General features: G+C 36.2%; 1 protein-coding gene and 1 long non-coding RNA gene across 46 annotated transcripts in view; one reads left to right on the forward strand and one right to left on the reverse strand.

Annotated features, from left to right (window-relative positions):
* The window catches only part of Nrxn1 (neurexin 1), a 1,143,874-nt gene that overhangs the window by 549,085 nt on the left and 578,562 nt on the right, over window positions 1–16,227 (forward strand). For 30 of the 45 annotated variants that reach the window (NM_021767.4, NM_001434104.1, NM_001434105.1 and 27 more), the window contains 1 exon segment: window positions 2,435–2,461. In NM_021767.4, the coding sequence (NP_068535.3) occupies window positions 2,435–2,461 (27 nt within the window). 45 annotated transcript variants of the gene reach the window in all.
* LOC120093188 (uncharacterized) lies at window positions 1,201–11,697 on the reverse strand. Its single transcript, XR_015622657.1, has 4 exons — window positions 11,646–11,697; window positions 3,262–3,380; window positions 2,571–2,724; window positions 1,201–1,471 (listed from the first exon to the last, which is right to left on the reverse strand). It is a non-coding gene; the product is annotated as an uncharacterized LOC120093188 (long non-coding RNA).

The raw sequence follows: 16,227 nt of genomic DNA on the forward strand, positions 1-16,227 counted from the left end.
CAGTTTTGCCTGCAAACATTTATCGACTAGCCTGTTTGCTATGGAAAGTTAAAATAATTGAATAATGCTTTAGTGGGCGACACTTTTTAATGTTCCTCGTAATTTAGTGTTTTGTGATTTCTACCTACAAGGCTTCGGGGAAGCCCTATCAGTGAGATGAAATTTGAAACTTTGAATTTTGAGGTTTTAAGATGCCTCAAAATGAATTTTTCTCTTGTTATATTTTCTGATGTTTTAATGGGTCATACATGACACCCTTGCAAAAACAAATGTCTACATGTGTTAGCTAAGATAACATACACAGGGAATATCTATTCACACTTGCTCCTACTTCCTCCATGGGCTTCTCCTTTAACAGTCATCTTTGTGGTCCTCCCATCTCTTCTGCTCTAAAGTAATGTGTGGGATATTTTGCTGTCATTCAGCAGTCCACAACCCTTCAATGCCCAAAGTCTGCGGCCCTCAGCAAACAGCCATGAGAACAGTAAGGACACATGCTCCTTTACAGACAGATAATGCTTTCCTGATTTAAGAAACCATCAACAGGGTGCTACAGTAACACCTCACCAATCTGAGAGAAAAAAAAATCAGAGAAAACATTGAATTGTAGAATTTTAAAAGTTGAACACTTTTAATTATTTTATTTAATTTAAAACCTCAAATTAATATAAGCTGTGGGAGCTTGTGAAGGGATAGGCTTAGTTTATTTCAGTGAATGGAGATGAAAGGTCCTTCCATAATGAGATCTCTATTTCCTGAAAGTTCTGCATTAACTTCTCCTGAATCCTTGAAATTATTTGTCACCCTAGCTTGATCTTTCAAAGTCTTCTTTATTCATAGGTTACCTCCTCGATTATGTCTTCATACCAAGGGAAGATTCAATATTCTGCCCAATAAATTTTAATATTATCATTGAATTCAAATAAATGAAAGTGAATGAGGTTTTACTGTACTTATTGACACACACACACGCATGCACGCATGCACACATGCACACACGCATGCACAAATCAGGAGAGGAAGAAACCCAAATTTTGAAACCATTTAGATTTATTTTTAGAAAGACGTATGTAAGTAGAACAACCAGTGACTTTTGTGACAATTCTACATTTTCATATTGTGATGGATATAGCAGTAGCTTAGAAAATAGAAAAAATAACTCTTTCTAGCGTATTGCATTTAATCACATTCAATTAATTCAAGCTCAATTAAGTTTATTAGTTTAAAAAGAAAAACTTCACAGTTTATTGTTCTGTTAGAGTTCCCTCTAGTGACCATTATAGGTTACTACAAGAAAATTGAATAAACAGCTTAATTGTACCAAGAGGGTGTTTGTTGTGTTGTTCAAAATGAGAACCCTTAGAGAGATCCTCACCAGCAAAGCATTCTGTAGAAGGAGTTGTGTAGCTGCTGGTCCTTGGCTGTTTGTAACCACTTTTCTGATGCGGTTGACGACACATGACAAACTTAGCTATATGGACACAGAATCTAGGTTTATATTTTCCATGTTCCCCAAAGGCATTAAATAATAAAACAAAAAACCCAAAGTGTACATATATATATATATATATATATATATATATATATATATATATATATATGTCCATGAAACCTATGTAGTTCTTTAAAAATAACCACTGTGTTATCCACACCAGAAACTCTTTATATCTGCTTTCACGTGAAGCAACCATACAAAAGAGAAGATCAGGAATGTAGTGTGAACTTGCATAAAGAGAGCATTGCTAGCTCCTAAGAGAGGCATAGGCCTGGTTGTTCCGTGGGATGGCTACACTACAGCCATTCTACTTTCTAAAGATCCATGCAGTTTTTTTCTTTTCTCCTTCTATAAAGACAAGGTGTGGAATCCACCAACGTCTGGCTGTAAACATTTAGTGCCCCAGAAAAATCAAAATCAAAGGAGAAATGTACAAACATACTAGAATAAGAAAAGAATGATTTTAATTTTTTCCCATTTGACTGCTGCAGTTGTAAAGAATTCTGTGAGCCTTTGTGGGATATTAGATTTTGGAAGTCTAAGATGTCTGAGCCTAGCTGAGCTTGCACCGTACCCCATTGTGACGGAGCACTTTTAACTTTTGGTGAAGATACTAGTCTGTTCTTTCACAGATGGGGAGAATGATGCAACCGGTCTAAGCCAAGCATCTTTGACAGTTAACTGCTTCTTATGTCACTTAGATTTGTCACCATGTAGCTCTGTTTGAATTGGCCATATTTTTAAACGTTCTCTTGTTTTTTATGGTACAATTTCACAAGAATAAATCTGGGTTTTAGAAGTATATAAAGAATAATGATATGGAGTGGCCAAATTTGCATGTGTCTGTCCCCAGAAGGGTGGACTGTAATTTTATTGGATGTCTGCAGCTATTACCTTGAAGGATAAATATTCATTTCTCATCTATTCTTCCCCATCTAGATTGTATCAGGATTAACTGTAATTCCAGTAAGTGCCTATTCAAAATTTTTAAACTGTTCTCCCTCCATTGCAATGTAAGCTAGTCAAGGAAGAGAGAGAGAGTAAGAGAAACGCATTTATAAATCTCATGTCTCACCTTGAAGCAGTCCATCATCTGGGATGTAAAAATTCATTTTATATTTAACCAGCCAAAGGGTTTCCCACTGAAGTTCCTCCTCCTGTTTGGAAAAGTCGTGGCATATATTTTGAAGCAGAAGGCATTTGAACAGATCTTGAGGTCCAATAGTTTTCTTCATAATTAAATAGAAAAAAACACACCATGGGCCTTATTTCCTTCTGTTTCTATCCCTTAATTCAAATATATAAAAGAGATGTCTAATTTATCTTATTTTGGGAATTGTTAACCAACCTTCTAAACTCAAAGATTTATGTAGACATAGTGTGTTGTTCCTTATCATATGCTCTTGGAAAAACATGAACCAGGAGAGTTCATTATTAATTAATAAGAAATTTTACATGATGAGTTTTTACATCCTGATCATATATCTACAAAAATAACTAAAACCATTCAAATAAGTGATATGCATGCTAAATGGTGAGTGAGAAAGATGCATGGACTGAATTTTCTTTGGATTTTGACGAAGATCTATAAGATACAAGGACTGTGCTTTTATTTTGAGCCCCAGCATTAAGTAATAAGAAAATCGATTACAATTCTTTCTGTGAATCTTTAGATCTTTCTTTTCCAGGTTTTGCTGACCACATAAAGGAAGCTCTTCCAGTGACCACAAATTCATTAGCTACATAATAAAATGATATTAACAAACCTCTAATCTTTCCTCGCCATAGTAAGATTCTGGTCTCTGGCCCTGGAAGAAAGCTGCCCGTGCATTGGTGTGGCTCCTGAAATTTGTGGCTGTGTTTCCATAAGGCAACAACTCATTCTCTGAGGGAAAAAATTGTAAAAGCAGAATAACCTCTCTACTAAAATTCCTTTTACTGCATATTCTTGAACTTCTACACAAGCGATACATATTTGTCCTCATGTATGGTAATATTTAAGCTAAAAAAGGTGAGTCTGATAAAATCATTGAATAACTACTAAATCATAAACCACATCCAACTGTGTCAAGCACTAAGACATTATCATAAACAAAATAATTCCTAAGAATTATCTCTCTGAGCTTTAACCCAAATGCAATTTCAAGTATGCATCTCCTCCTGTCCAATCATTGACACCTTGCTGAAAAGCGATTTTATAGGTTTGATAGACCTGCTTCTGTAGGCCCGAGTTCTGTGTGCTGAGAAGTGCAGACAGGCAAAGTGACAGCTCAGGGCACTCTCTTGAAAGGTGGATTTGTACCTTAACCTGAGGGTAGACTCTACTCATTCCTGCTCAACTGTAGAAGATTCTTGTGGGAAAAATACTCATTTCTAGAGGTCTACTTTAGGTAGTCTTTTTATTTTATTTGTACTAAGAACAGAAATGAAACGTTAATTTTTAAATTTATAAAATGAAAATGCACACTTTGACAATTAATGGAATTCACCAATTCAAATGTGATTCTTTTATTTATTTATTTTTTGCTACAATTACTTAGAACATATATTGAATATATGTCAGTCTTCTTAGACTTAAGTCTTCATAAATTTTCACTGGTTAGTGAATTTTTCCTTTTAAAGGTAATATAAGTTTCTCCTGAATACTTCATTAATGTAATGGATTACAAACTTTCAGTGCATACTTCACACAGGACTGGAAATAGAATAGCTTGACTGTAGTGACTGGAAGAAACATAAATGACCAGACAACATTTCCATTTTCTTTCGCCTCTGTTTTATGTGGAAAGCCGTGGGCAGATGTAGTGAGTTTCATAAACCTAAGTCAGGTTTGAGTCTAGTTAGGAATTTACATATCTAATAACATTCACCTGTTTTCATCTGCCCTGCACATTGTAGTCAACCAAAAATTAATTAGAAATATTAGCATCTTAGTTCAACTTCAAAGAACAATTTGTAGAAGTTTGTGAGCCCTAAGTCTCTCTGACACTTCCGCATAGCATCACTGTCCTGAAATATTAATATGAAGCATTTCAACTGATAGATTTTAAAAAAGCTACCACAGGCAATAAACGGCGTATAGCAACAACACATTTCCACACAGTGAGGACGCGTACTCTAAATTGTTCAGCTTACGTAGAAGTCATAGGAGATTGCTTTCAGTTCATTTACGTAAAACTGGTCTGCAGTCTCTACAGCACCCCACCTCCATCCTCCTCACGCTAGACTTGGACATTGAGACCTGGAAAGTAGAGAGGAGGGCACGTCTGGGTGTACTCAACCCTTTCCGGTAAGAGACACGTGCTGTGTTTCTTCCTCTCCCATTCCCACATTACAAGTCTAGATGAACAGGCAGACAGGTTTTCCTCTGATAAAGAACAGAAATCCCAAGACCCAACTTTGTCACACATTTCTTGTGGCTGTCATTTTAGTGTTTCAATCTTTGGGATGGTAAAGGAAAAGTGTCCAAGACCCATCAGAGTTCACTGCCCTACTTTTGCTGATATCAGTATGAAAATATATTTGCTACCTGAAATTTAGAGTTAGAATGTGGTTAGTTTGAAATTCACAGGCTGAAAGGAAAACACGAGCATCTGTTGATACCCTCTGTCCTCTGCTACTGAGTGTAATGGTCACTTTTCCGTTGTGATAAGCACCTGCACCATAAACAGCTTACAGAGAGTAGGATATGTTTGGCCTTGTGGCTCCAGAGTCTATTGTGCCAGGGAGGCCTGAGCAGGCTTTGCTGCTCTCATGGGGGAAGAGGCAGGACTCTAGAACCTCACATCTTCATATGCAGAGTGAATCGGAAGTAGGAGGAAGCTCTCCAAACGAGCCCTCAGTGACATATCCTCCACCAAGACTGAACCTAGCAGAATTGCCTCACATATTGCCACCAAATGGGAACGAATAAATGCCTGAGGCAGGGAAGGGGCATTTCCAGGGCAAACCACACCCTGACTCACTAATTTTGTAATACATTGCCACACACACACACACACACAAAAAGCCTAGCTACCACCTTTTAGTGAAAATAATTTCTGGGTAAGTAAAGATAATTTAATACAGTTCGATGGGAAAGAACTATGAATTCATATACATTTAACATAAAGATGGAAAATATATGAATTAATTGAAAAAGCTGTAGACCACTTGACAAAAGCCATCATAATGATATACTAACATGGACTAAATAATGATTAAAATATTGTCAAAACAAAGTGTTTTTAGCTGAAGCCTCAGTCACTGGCTATAAAATAATGTTATGACAATATGAGTATTAGGCAGTTTCTTGACTGGTATGTACTATTATTTAAGTTCAATGCTCTAAAAATGTAAATGGAGGCTTCTGTTCCATGTAACAATTTCTCAAACACATTGTTTTTAAGGTCTGTACAAAATTTTGCTCTCATTCTGTTTCCTACTTCATTGCAAAGTCACAGAGCCTAGTCTCTTTGAAACTTTTAGAGTTAGCAAACAAGCCTGGTTTCAAACTGGAGGTCTAGTGATTCTGCACAATATAGTCAAACTGATTATATGATCATCTTTTCTGAAACAATTGCCTCTGTGGTGAAATATTGCTTATTTGATACTTATCATTTTTAAGCACCTTAGAAATGTTTACTGCAATAATCTTTGAAGGTTGAAAATATTTGAAAAATTGGAAGCCAAATTTGCACTCATGACCCACTGGTAAGTTCTAATGGTCATAGTGGCAACTACTTTTATTTTATAGTAGATATAGGAATTACTTAATGAGGTATTTTTGCTTTTTGTTTGTTTGGTTTTTGCTTGGTATTTTAATAGTTTTTGTTTTTCCATATTAGTGACATAACTACAGAATGCTCTCGCCTACAGGAAGACATGAAGCCACTAGAGTAATGGAATGTGTGTGTGTGTGTGTGTGTGTGTGTGTGTGTGTGAGAGAGAGAGAGAGAGAGAGAGAGAGAGAGAGAGAGAGAGAGAGATATGAAGGGAGGGAGGGAGACAGACAGAGACAGAGGCAGATACAGGGTCAGCACAGGTCCTTCTAAAACCACAGGTTAATGCTAAGTCTCTTCTCTATGGTTCTTCACCTTTGTTTTTTGAGACCAAGTCTCTCACTAAACTTAGAACTCAGCAACTGGGTAGACCCACTAGTTTTAGTGACCAACATGGAAAGATCCAAGTCCAGGTATAGGGACCATAGCATTTATTACAATACCCAGGTATTCTGTGCATGCTGGAGACACACGCTCAGGTCCCTCATACTTGGTCTGCAAGCATTTCACTCACTGAGCTATCTGCCCCAACTCAGAAGGGAATCTAATAATCTCTGGTCTCTGCTCTGCTAGTTTTTAGTTTTCTTTCTGTTTGTGCTCTGTGTTGGTCTCCTCTCCTCCCTGCCCCTTCTTCCTTTCTCCACCTCACACCTGTCCTTTCTATGCATCTATTGTGACTTTCTCCTGCTCCCCTTGTTTTTGTACAAGAATAAAAGTCACTGGTGTTAAAAAAATACTTTAGTAGGCTTGACTTTCAACTCCTTTTGTCTTATTACACAAAGTGATTTATCTACGGTGCCTAAACAACGAAATTGCACAAGACATTAATGTGGATGAAATGTCAAAGGTGGAAGTTCAAAGTCTTTTTACAACACAAAACCCAAGTCCTGAGACAAAGGAAATCTAGAGCCAAGTACTTAACCTCACTTTCAACTTGGGGAGAGCTAAGTAACATTTTGAGTAGCATTGTTATTGGAAAATATACTTTGATGGATGTCTGGGGTGGATAATAAGATCTTTGTATTATCATTTTATTACCAGAATGAAAAGATCAACTGGATATTAGTTATCATCAATTTTTCTATGTAGATAAAAATGGAAAGCAATAAAAGATTGTAAAATGTCAACCTGAGGCACTTAAGCCATTTTAGATTGCTGTGATCAAGCTGTCACTTGGAGAGCGACTTAAAAAATAGAGTAGTGCATTCTGCAGTGCAGCATGGATGAGAGGCAGCAAACAGGCAGCTCCGGAGCGGTCCGGTCTCTACACAGCAGAAGACGTTACCGAGAGCTCAATGTCCCAGTACTGCAGGGTCTTTTCTAGAGTTTATCTGTGATTGTCACTGAACAACTGATGTTACCTGTCACCTAGCGTAGGTGACACTGAAGAGAGAGCAGATTAGAAAAATGCACAATATTTGTTATTAGTATTGTATGTTTGTACAAAGGAAAGATAAGAAACAGTTCATTATTTTTAACTGAACTTTAACAGTAGTTGAATATAGAACATAAAGGAAAATGGATTTCCAATGGAAAACAATCAGCTAAGACATACAGTTTAGACAGCTCTCAAACCTTAATGGAATGTGAAGGAAGCCCATTTGATTCATCTACACATTTAAATTTGGGGGAGCAGGATGAAGAATATAGCACTTCTGGGAATTTCCATGAATATGGTAAGTGAGAGGTTGAAGACTTAGTCTAATGTGACAATTAACCTCATTGTTTAGATGCTAGAAAGCTACAGTGATCCAACATGCTTGAAAAGACTTTTGGGCAGTAAGAACCCTCCTTACATCAGGTGAAGGCATAGCTGCTGATTAATGCCAAATGGATTCCAATTCTCTTTTACTATTGCGCATTGACTTTTTTTTAACCACTGGTCTAGGCCAAAATTGCCAGAAAAAAAATCTATAATCTTTCTGAAGAACCAATTCTGATTTTGATATTTCTTTTTTCCTATAAAATGAGAGTTTTCTTTTTTATAATCAAGTGTCAACCAATGGCTGCCATGTGCTGCCAGAGCAGTTTTGTTTCTTTGAGAGAACTGATCTTTGAACACCTGTATGCATTGCTTTGGGTGTCTCTTTGAGATGTATGGTTAGAGTTTCTTTAGCTTTAATGGAAGTTGTATCACTTCTTTTCTTTGTTTCTACAGTGGGACTAGTTGCTCTCCTTATATCTGTACTTATATTGATTCATTTCCATAAGCAGCTAATTTCTATAGGATGAAAAAACAAAACAAAAAACCCCTAAAACAAAGTCAAACAAAAACCTAGTGTTTAAAAATGCATATTTAAAACATCATCTAATATCCAGCTGATAGTAATGCATAAAAGTGATCCAAAAATGTCCATCAAACTACTTTAAAAATTAGCGTTGCCAATTTTATGTACATAAATTAATGACTTGTGCCTTAGCAATTATTCACATAACAATATGAAAATAAATATCATGATCATAAAGTTCAACGAATATAAAATCAATAAACATGAGTTATATTTGATGAAGGTTTATTACCAGGGCAATAAGAATTGATACAATATGAGCTCATTTCAGTCATTACAGGCATGTTTTGGGGGTGGGAGGATTGAATGGGGTTTAACCACTCAACAATTCTTAGAGTTCTGGTGCTTTAACTCTGAGGGATTGCTACTTCCCTTTTCAATATTTTGTGATAATGATAATTAAGCCATCTGCCTTTTTTGTCATTCTGGTATCTTGGTCACATCTTTCTTGCTGACTTTTCTGCTTTCCTTCAGCTCCAGTTTTTCTGTATCCTTGGTGGACTCTTGGTGTCCTTTCCCTTGTCAATGTTTCTACTCACGACTTGTTCTCTGCTTCCTGTTTTTATTTTGACATTGTTGCTCTTACTCTGTTTACTCTGTGTGATGTGGGTCTAAACTCACCTGAAGAACTGAGTGGGCTCCTTACTTCTTAGTTTCTCATTGGACCGAGCTTTCCATCACAGTCTCAGAAATGTGGAGTGCCCGCTCTTAATCTAATCTGCCAGCTTCCAAACCTAGTGCAACATAGTACACTACGTTCAAAGCAGACAGTGGGACTGCTGAAATTCCACAAGAGTTAATGCCCTGATCTCTAGAATGAAAATAGTTTCATTGTGGCCATTAAATGGTTCAGAAGATGGTAATCTCTTCACTATATCACTGACATGTAAATGAAGTGAATAATGTTATTTAAATAGAAGGGGGACAGGTACCAGGTACCAGAATTGACCAATTTTTTAAAACTCCTTATCAATGAAAGCAAGGAGCAAAATGGTTATAAAATATATTGGGAATATAAGGTTGAAAAATAATAAATGTTTAAATACTCAAATTATAATTTTATTTACCTCAATCATACCTCTTTTGTTAATTATTTTAATATAATTTTTCATCACAACTAATCTTTGACTCAAGTACAGATTCGAGATACTTGATATATACATAGAACTATTGAAACCAATGAAATTTCAAACTTTATTGATTACATATATATGTACATATAAACTTGCTTTAGAAATGTATGACATAACCAGGTCTGTTTGTACATACAATCTTCCGGTTTTCAGAAGTAGAAATAAGAGGACTAGGAATTCAAAGTTATTCTTAGGTACATAGCAAGTTTAAGGTCTATGTGGTTTATGTGAGACTTATGAAAAAATATAGAAAAGTGGGAAGAAGGTAAGGAAGAAAGAGAAGGAAAGAGAGCATGAAGGTAAGAGGGGGGCTATGTATTATAATATCAGAATTATAAATATGCCTTGAGTTTACATGGGAACGATGTAAGAAGCTGTGAAATTTGTACACGAATAGTGAAATACACAACTAGAATCAGGAAATTTCCAATACAAATACTCATTCATTGGTGAAGAATGTGAAGAATTCTGAATCATTTTATATATAAATGCCCAGAAGTTTGAATATATATACATATAAAAAAGAATAGAGTAGGTTATTTATGTAAAAATAAAATAACACTGAATCCACCTGACACCTGCAAGTACAAACTTTTACTCTGTATTTTATGAATTATAAAAGTTCACTTTAAGTGAAAGGACTTGATTTAATTATTGAAACGTTTTAAAATATAGGTTTAGTCACCTCATAAATAGTGTAGATATAGGCAAGCAAATAAAATAGCTAGACATGACAATTAGTACAATAACAAAATTATAAAAACATTTTTAATAATCTCGTATATGAATCCCGAACATAACGCCCAAGGTGATGAGTTTTTGATGTATTTAAATAGATCCTGCACATATAAACCCAACTATTTTATTTCTAAAAATTTAATCTAGTAAATCAGTTCAGAAACTTTTTATTACATAGAGTACTTTGACAGTTCTTTAAACTATATAATCTACGAAGTAACATTGTTTCAGCCAAGAGCTGTAAGAAATAACACTCCACTGAGTATACAGGCTAGCTGCTTGTAGAGGAAGGCCCTCTTGGCAGATCTCTGTGTTCTATTCCAGTAATGGAGATAGGAAATGAGAGAAAGACAGGCAGGCAGGAAGACAGACAGACAGACAAAGACAGAGAGACACAGAGATAGAGATACAGAGAGGGAGAGAAGGCAGGAAAGGAGAGAGAGAGAGAGAGAGAGAGAGAGAGAGAGAGAGAGAGAGAGAGAGAGAGATTGCTTTCCTAAAGTTGCGGAAATGTGTCTTTCTGTTGGTGAGGTGCTAGTGACTTTAATTGCTTGCTTTTGTTTATCCATGGAATGATTTTTTACTTTACCTTTTAATCTGAACACAATCAAAATTAAAGGTATATGTCCTAATAAAATACAGTTAAAACCTCAATATTATTTAGCCATTTTAATTTTATTGACATATTAAAGTTCTACTTTCTTTTGGTCTTTAAAATAACCAGATTACGTATCTTGTTTTTTGAAATTTTTTTTAATTATGTGTATCTGTGTGTCTGTGTGTAGATATGTGGCATATAAGTGCAGGGGCCCGAGCTCTCGAGAAGCAGGTGCCAGATGCCCAGAAACTGGAGTACCAGGCAGCTGTGAGCTGTATGATACGGATACTGGGGAATGACAGGTCCTCTGTAAGAGCACTACGTACTTTTAACTGCTGAGCTGCCTCTGCAGTTCATGAACGTCTTTTAAGAATTCCTTGACTCCTAACCAGAAAAAATAGTCATATTTGGAGGCTTTGTGGAACAGAAAATATTCAAAAGTAGTCCATCATTTCAAACTTTACAGAAAGCTTACTAACATATTAACTGCCATCACAACCCCTATTTTGCATAATACATTCCTAGAGTGTGACAGCATGTCTATAATACATGGTTTTTATGCAGATAGACCACGATACACAGATTGTTTAGCTTTAGCAATGGAGTGCAAACAACTGTAGTTAAATGACTTACAATATCTTGAAGATTCATTTGTAACTTCTCCCATTTTATGACAAAATGATTTAAAGGAATTCTAGAACACTAAGCCAGTTGACATCACACAGGGAAGGCATGCAAAACCAGATTCTTTCACTGTGGAGCAACACTATCAGTTTTCTCACATGATTTTGTGAAAATGATTTTAAGGAAGAAACCAAACTAGTAAATCCACAGATGAGATGCTTCTAGATGTTTCTAGATAGTGTACATTGTCCCTAACGATGGCCTTCTAGGGAGGCCTAGTATAGCTCCATGGAACATCAGGTAGGAACCAGTGCTGGTAGTGAACCTTGGAGGCATTTCCACAGCGTTCCCCCATCAACCCACATTAACCGAGAGAAGGATTTTCTTTCTAGCAGTCATTGCATTGACTGGGCTCATCACTCTGCAGGATCCCTTCCTAAGAGGAAGGTAAGGTGTTCACCCAGAAGATTCTGACCTAAAGACAACTTTAACTAAAGAAGCAATCCCAATATTTTTCCAAAACAAGTTGTTAAATGGAATAAATGCACTAAATCTAGGAGCTAAAACTTAGATGATAATTAAGTTCATGGCAATTAAACAAATTATCACTCTCTTTTATAGTGTATTGAAATCCAAGTAAAGAAGTATTTCACAGTCATTGTGAAATATTTCTCTCTCTCTCTTTCTCTCTCTCTCTCTCTCTCTCTCTCTCTCTCTCACACACACACACACACACACACACACACACACACACACACACACACACAGAAATATTCTTGGGTAATGCTACGGGTATCTGGGATATCAAGGCCAGCTTCTCCATAGCTTTTAAGCCCAGGCAGTTTTGGAAGACTGGAACAGAAAGAATCATCTTGAAAGAACACATTTTTGGTCACATTCCTAAAAATTGTGCTTTCTTAGCAAATAGGCCAGTGATTGAAGGTTACTATGGAGGCACAGGTTCTAAGCACTGCCATACTCCTTTTCCCCTAAAAAGATACAAAGGGTAAAGAAAAACTCGAGGAAATAGCTGTTTAATTCTGTTTTTTCCCCTTTTACTTCAAGAAAAAATGTATCACAATACATTTCCCAAATATTGAGGATTAGTTAGATATTATAAAATCAGACAACATCAATGGAAGGCAACATAAGAATGAGAACTCTGAAGATAGAAACCAAGACCAGTCAAACTTCTGTTCTCCATGCATTTAGAAAGTAAATTTTATAGCTATTCCAGTGGTCTTCTCATGCAGCAAAACTTATTCAATCAAATAATCTTTGCACTGCGATCATAGCCCTCCCTGTTTATGAAATGTCGGTTTACATGTTAATAAAGCTTCCTATACTTGTAGCAACTATAGCATTAGGACATATAGAATTAGGACAGGTTCACTATAGCTGTTCTATAAGATGCATTCGAATAGCACAAATGGAAATAAATATAACATTTTTAATAAATGAACAACAGATGTATCCAAGTTTACTGAACGGCATGTTAGCCCTTCCATACTCAGTTTTATATCTGCTAGCTACCCTATTATGTGATAAGCATTTCTTGGAAATGAACTTTCTTTTAATCTTAAAATAAAATCACAGTCCAAGTTTTTAGTTTCATTTAAAACTGACTTATTTATTGTGCATATTTCTATGTTTCTAAGTTGAGCTAGAATAGATTTGAGGAGAGCTATTTTGAAAAATTCTTTGAGCAATATATTTGTTAAACTTGTGATTTTTTTACTGTGTTGTGAATATAATTATGTACTTGAAAGGTAGAATATATTTTAAAACTGTATGCTTTTCCCATTGAGAAATATTTACATCAGAGGTATTTATCCTGATCTGTCATAAATGGGTACAATCAATATCAAAATGCAGGAGTTCAAATGTTTTTGTAGATGGTTTAAACTTCATTTATTTACTTTCGCAGATCGGCTTGATGACATTTAGCCAGGAATGGAACAGGAGTTGAGGAATCTGTTAATGGTGAAATTTATAACAGAATAAAGGAACTGTGATGAAGAGATGTCCCTTGAGGCTTTTTTTCCAATTCCCCAAATGTCAACACTTCCTGCAAACAAAGTGCATGTGTACTTGTCTCATAACTAAGCTTAAGGCTTGAGCTCCTGCAGTGCCTACGCCACGTAGCTTCTTTTATCCAGAATTTATTAACTGCTGGTCTCAAGTCCTTTTTATCCAGAACTTAATAACTTCTGGTCTTAGGTCCTTTTGCTCTCTTAGGCCATACATGTTAGGTTTATTCACAAATCAATTGAAAAAGTGTGTTTAAACAGTTATCAGCTTGTTGAATTGCCCAAATTCTCCAGGCTTGGGACTTACCATATTATATACTTCTAAACATTAAAACAATAGACATAGATAATGTCATATCTTTGTGAATAGAAGTGTTTAAAACTGATGGAGTTGCTTTTCATTTATCATTTATCCTAGGTTCATCTACTGGAATAAAATTCCCACGAAATGTGAAAATAATGAACCATTTAGCCAGTGATAGTTGCACATACCTTTAATTGGGTGGCAGAGGCAGGTGGATCTCTACGGGCTCAACCTAGTCTATAGCATGAGTTCCAGAACAAGCAGAACTAAACAGTGAGACTCTGTCTGAAAATCAACAAAAATAACCCTTCAACAAAATACTTGGCAAATTGTTATTATTCAAGGCACTGCACAAGAAGAGGTAGCATACATTCTCCCAGCTATCAGATATTCTTAGAGCTTTAAAATCCATTCAGAAGATGATAATGACAATACCATATTAATAATAGTTATTATCATGAGAAACCAGCATACAGCAGATGTTGCTTTAAGTGATAGGAGTGTAATAAGCTCCTTTGCATATGAATGATTTCTCTTATTAGCATATTTTAAAGATCAGAATACTAATGCAGACACTGGGAAATAAGTACTTTGCCCAAGTTCCCACCAGGACAGCTGCTTCAGATCAACATAAATAACGTTTTTTAAAAAGCACAAAACAAAAGCAGAAAGGCAGAGTTTGTGTAACAATCTATCAACACAGAAACACAGTCTTGACGTGGCCTGATCCTGGTGGATGTTTATAAAATGCTTTTCCTCAGCCGTTACTGTTCAGATCTTGAAGAACAGGAATGTCAAGGTTAATATTTGATTTTATGTTATTTGCTCAAAATCTTTTTAATAGAAAAGAATTTTTAAAACTACTTTAGTGAAACACTCTGTGACTATTCTTGTTTCTCAAGGCAAATAGCCCTATACAAGTCATTCTGAATCATCCTCAAGATTGTAAACTTGACTGAATTGAAGAGAACCTACGGAGAAATAAAACAAGGATTGGAGTTACCTGATTCAGCTGGCTATTCAGCTTGTGCTTTCTAAGGTGACAGGTCTGTCACCAAGTGCAATTTGTTACTGCACTAATCCTCACCAGTAGGACAGACCAAGGGCAGCCCCTGGGTTCTCTGCTGGTCATGCCATTAAATAGAGACAATGTGATGAGAGTGATTTCAATGTTTCCTTGTGTGTATATTCCTGAATATACAGCTTATGGAAGGCTGCTACAAAAACAATTAAATGCACACTGTATGCTGTAAACTAGCACTAACTTGTGTGCATCCCCAAGACCCTGAGATGGGAGGAGCCCATGTTGAGGCAAGTGCTGTCCTGTCCCCAGGTTCAGATTCTTCCTTTGAAGCAGGAGCCCATGTTCTCAGGTTGTGCTAAGCCTGCAAATGGTGTAGTCTGTTATGCCCATGGTGATACAGAAAGGAGCAGGAGTGGAGGCGTATGACTTACATGTCTAATTTCAACTTGCAATTACATTTTCTTGCTGGCTCATAAGAGAAATAAAAACAGTAAAGCCTCATTCTCCCAGTTCAGTACAATTAGATGAAGGCAAAATGGAGCCACTTAAGAAAGAATTTATGTGCTTTTTGTTGTTGTTTTTGTTGTTATTGTTGTTGTTATGGTTTTGTTTTTGTTGTTGTTTTAGTAGAGGTCAAACTAGTATTGGTTTTTTAAAATAATCATTTTCAAATTAGAAACTAATAATGACGTCAAATAGCAGGCTGTGGGTGTCATAATAATTACCTAAGACAGGCAGTGTGTCATTTTCCCATTTTTCAATAGGAAATTCTGTTGCCAAGAACCATGACTCAGGCCTCAGGCTGCAGCCATGTCTGACTGTCCCCAGGGCATTTCTCTCTTCCTGTCTTGTCAGTGACAAGGCTGGCTTCCTGCCTCCCACAGGGTCCTGCTAAGTGAATTGCCAAGTAACCCAGTTGATAACACCTGAGGAAATTGATAAAGATAGAACCTATTTTTAACCATGCACACACACACACACACACACACACACACACACACACACACACACACACACACCCATAGGTACACAAGCATCAAACTTGAACATGAAGCCTTCAAAAGTTGAAGAAAAGTAAGGTAACTAAAGCGTTCTAGATTTTGTATTTTTTAAACACTTTAGTTGTTTGTTTTAGTTTGCGATTTTTCTTTCTTTATGTGAAGAGAATGTTAAAATCTGGAACAATACTCTTAAACAAATTGCCATGCTTAAGGTCACCTTTGAATCAAAGGC

Source organism: Rattus norvegicus, chromosome 6 (genome assembly GCF_021556685.1).
Source record: "Rattus norvegicus strain SHRSP/BbbUtx chromosome 6, alternate assembly SHRSP_T2T, whole genome shotgun sequence".
Classification (NCBI taxonomy): domain Eukaryota; kingdom Metazoa; phylum Chordata; class Mammalia; order Rodentia; family Muridae; genus Rattus; species Rattus norvegicus.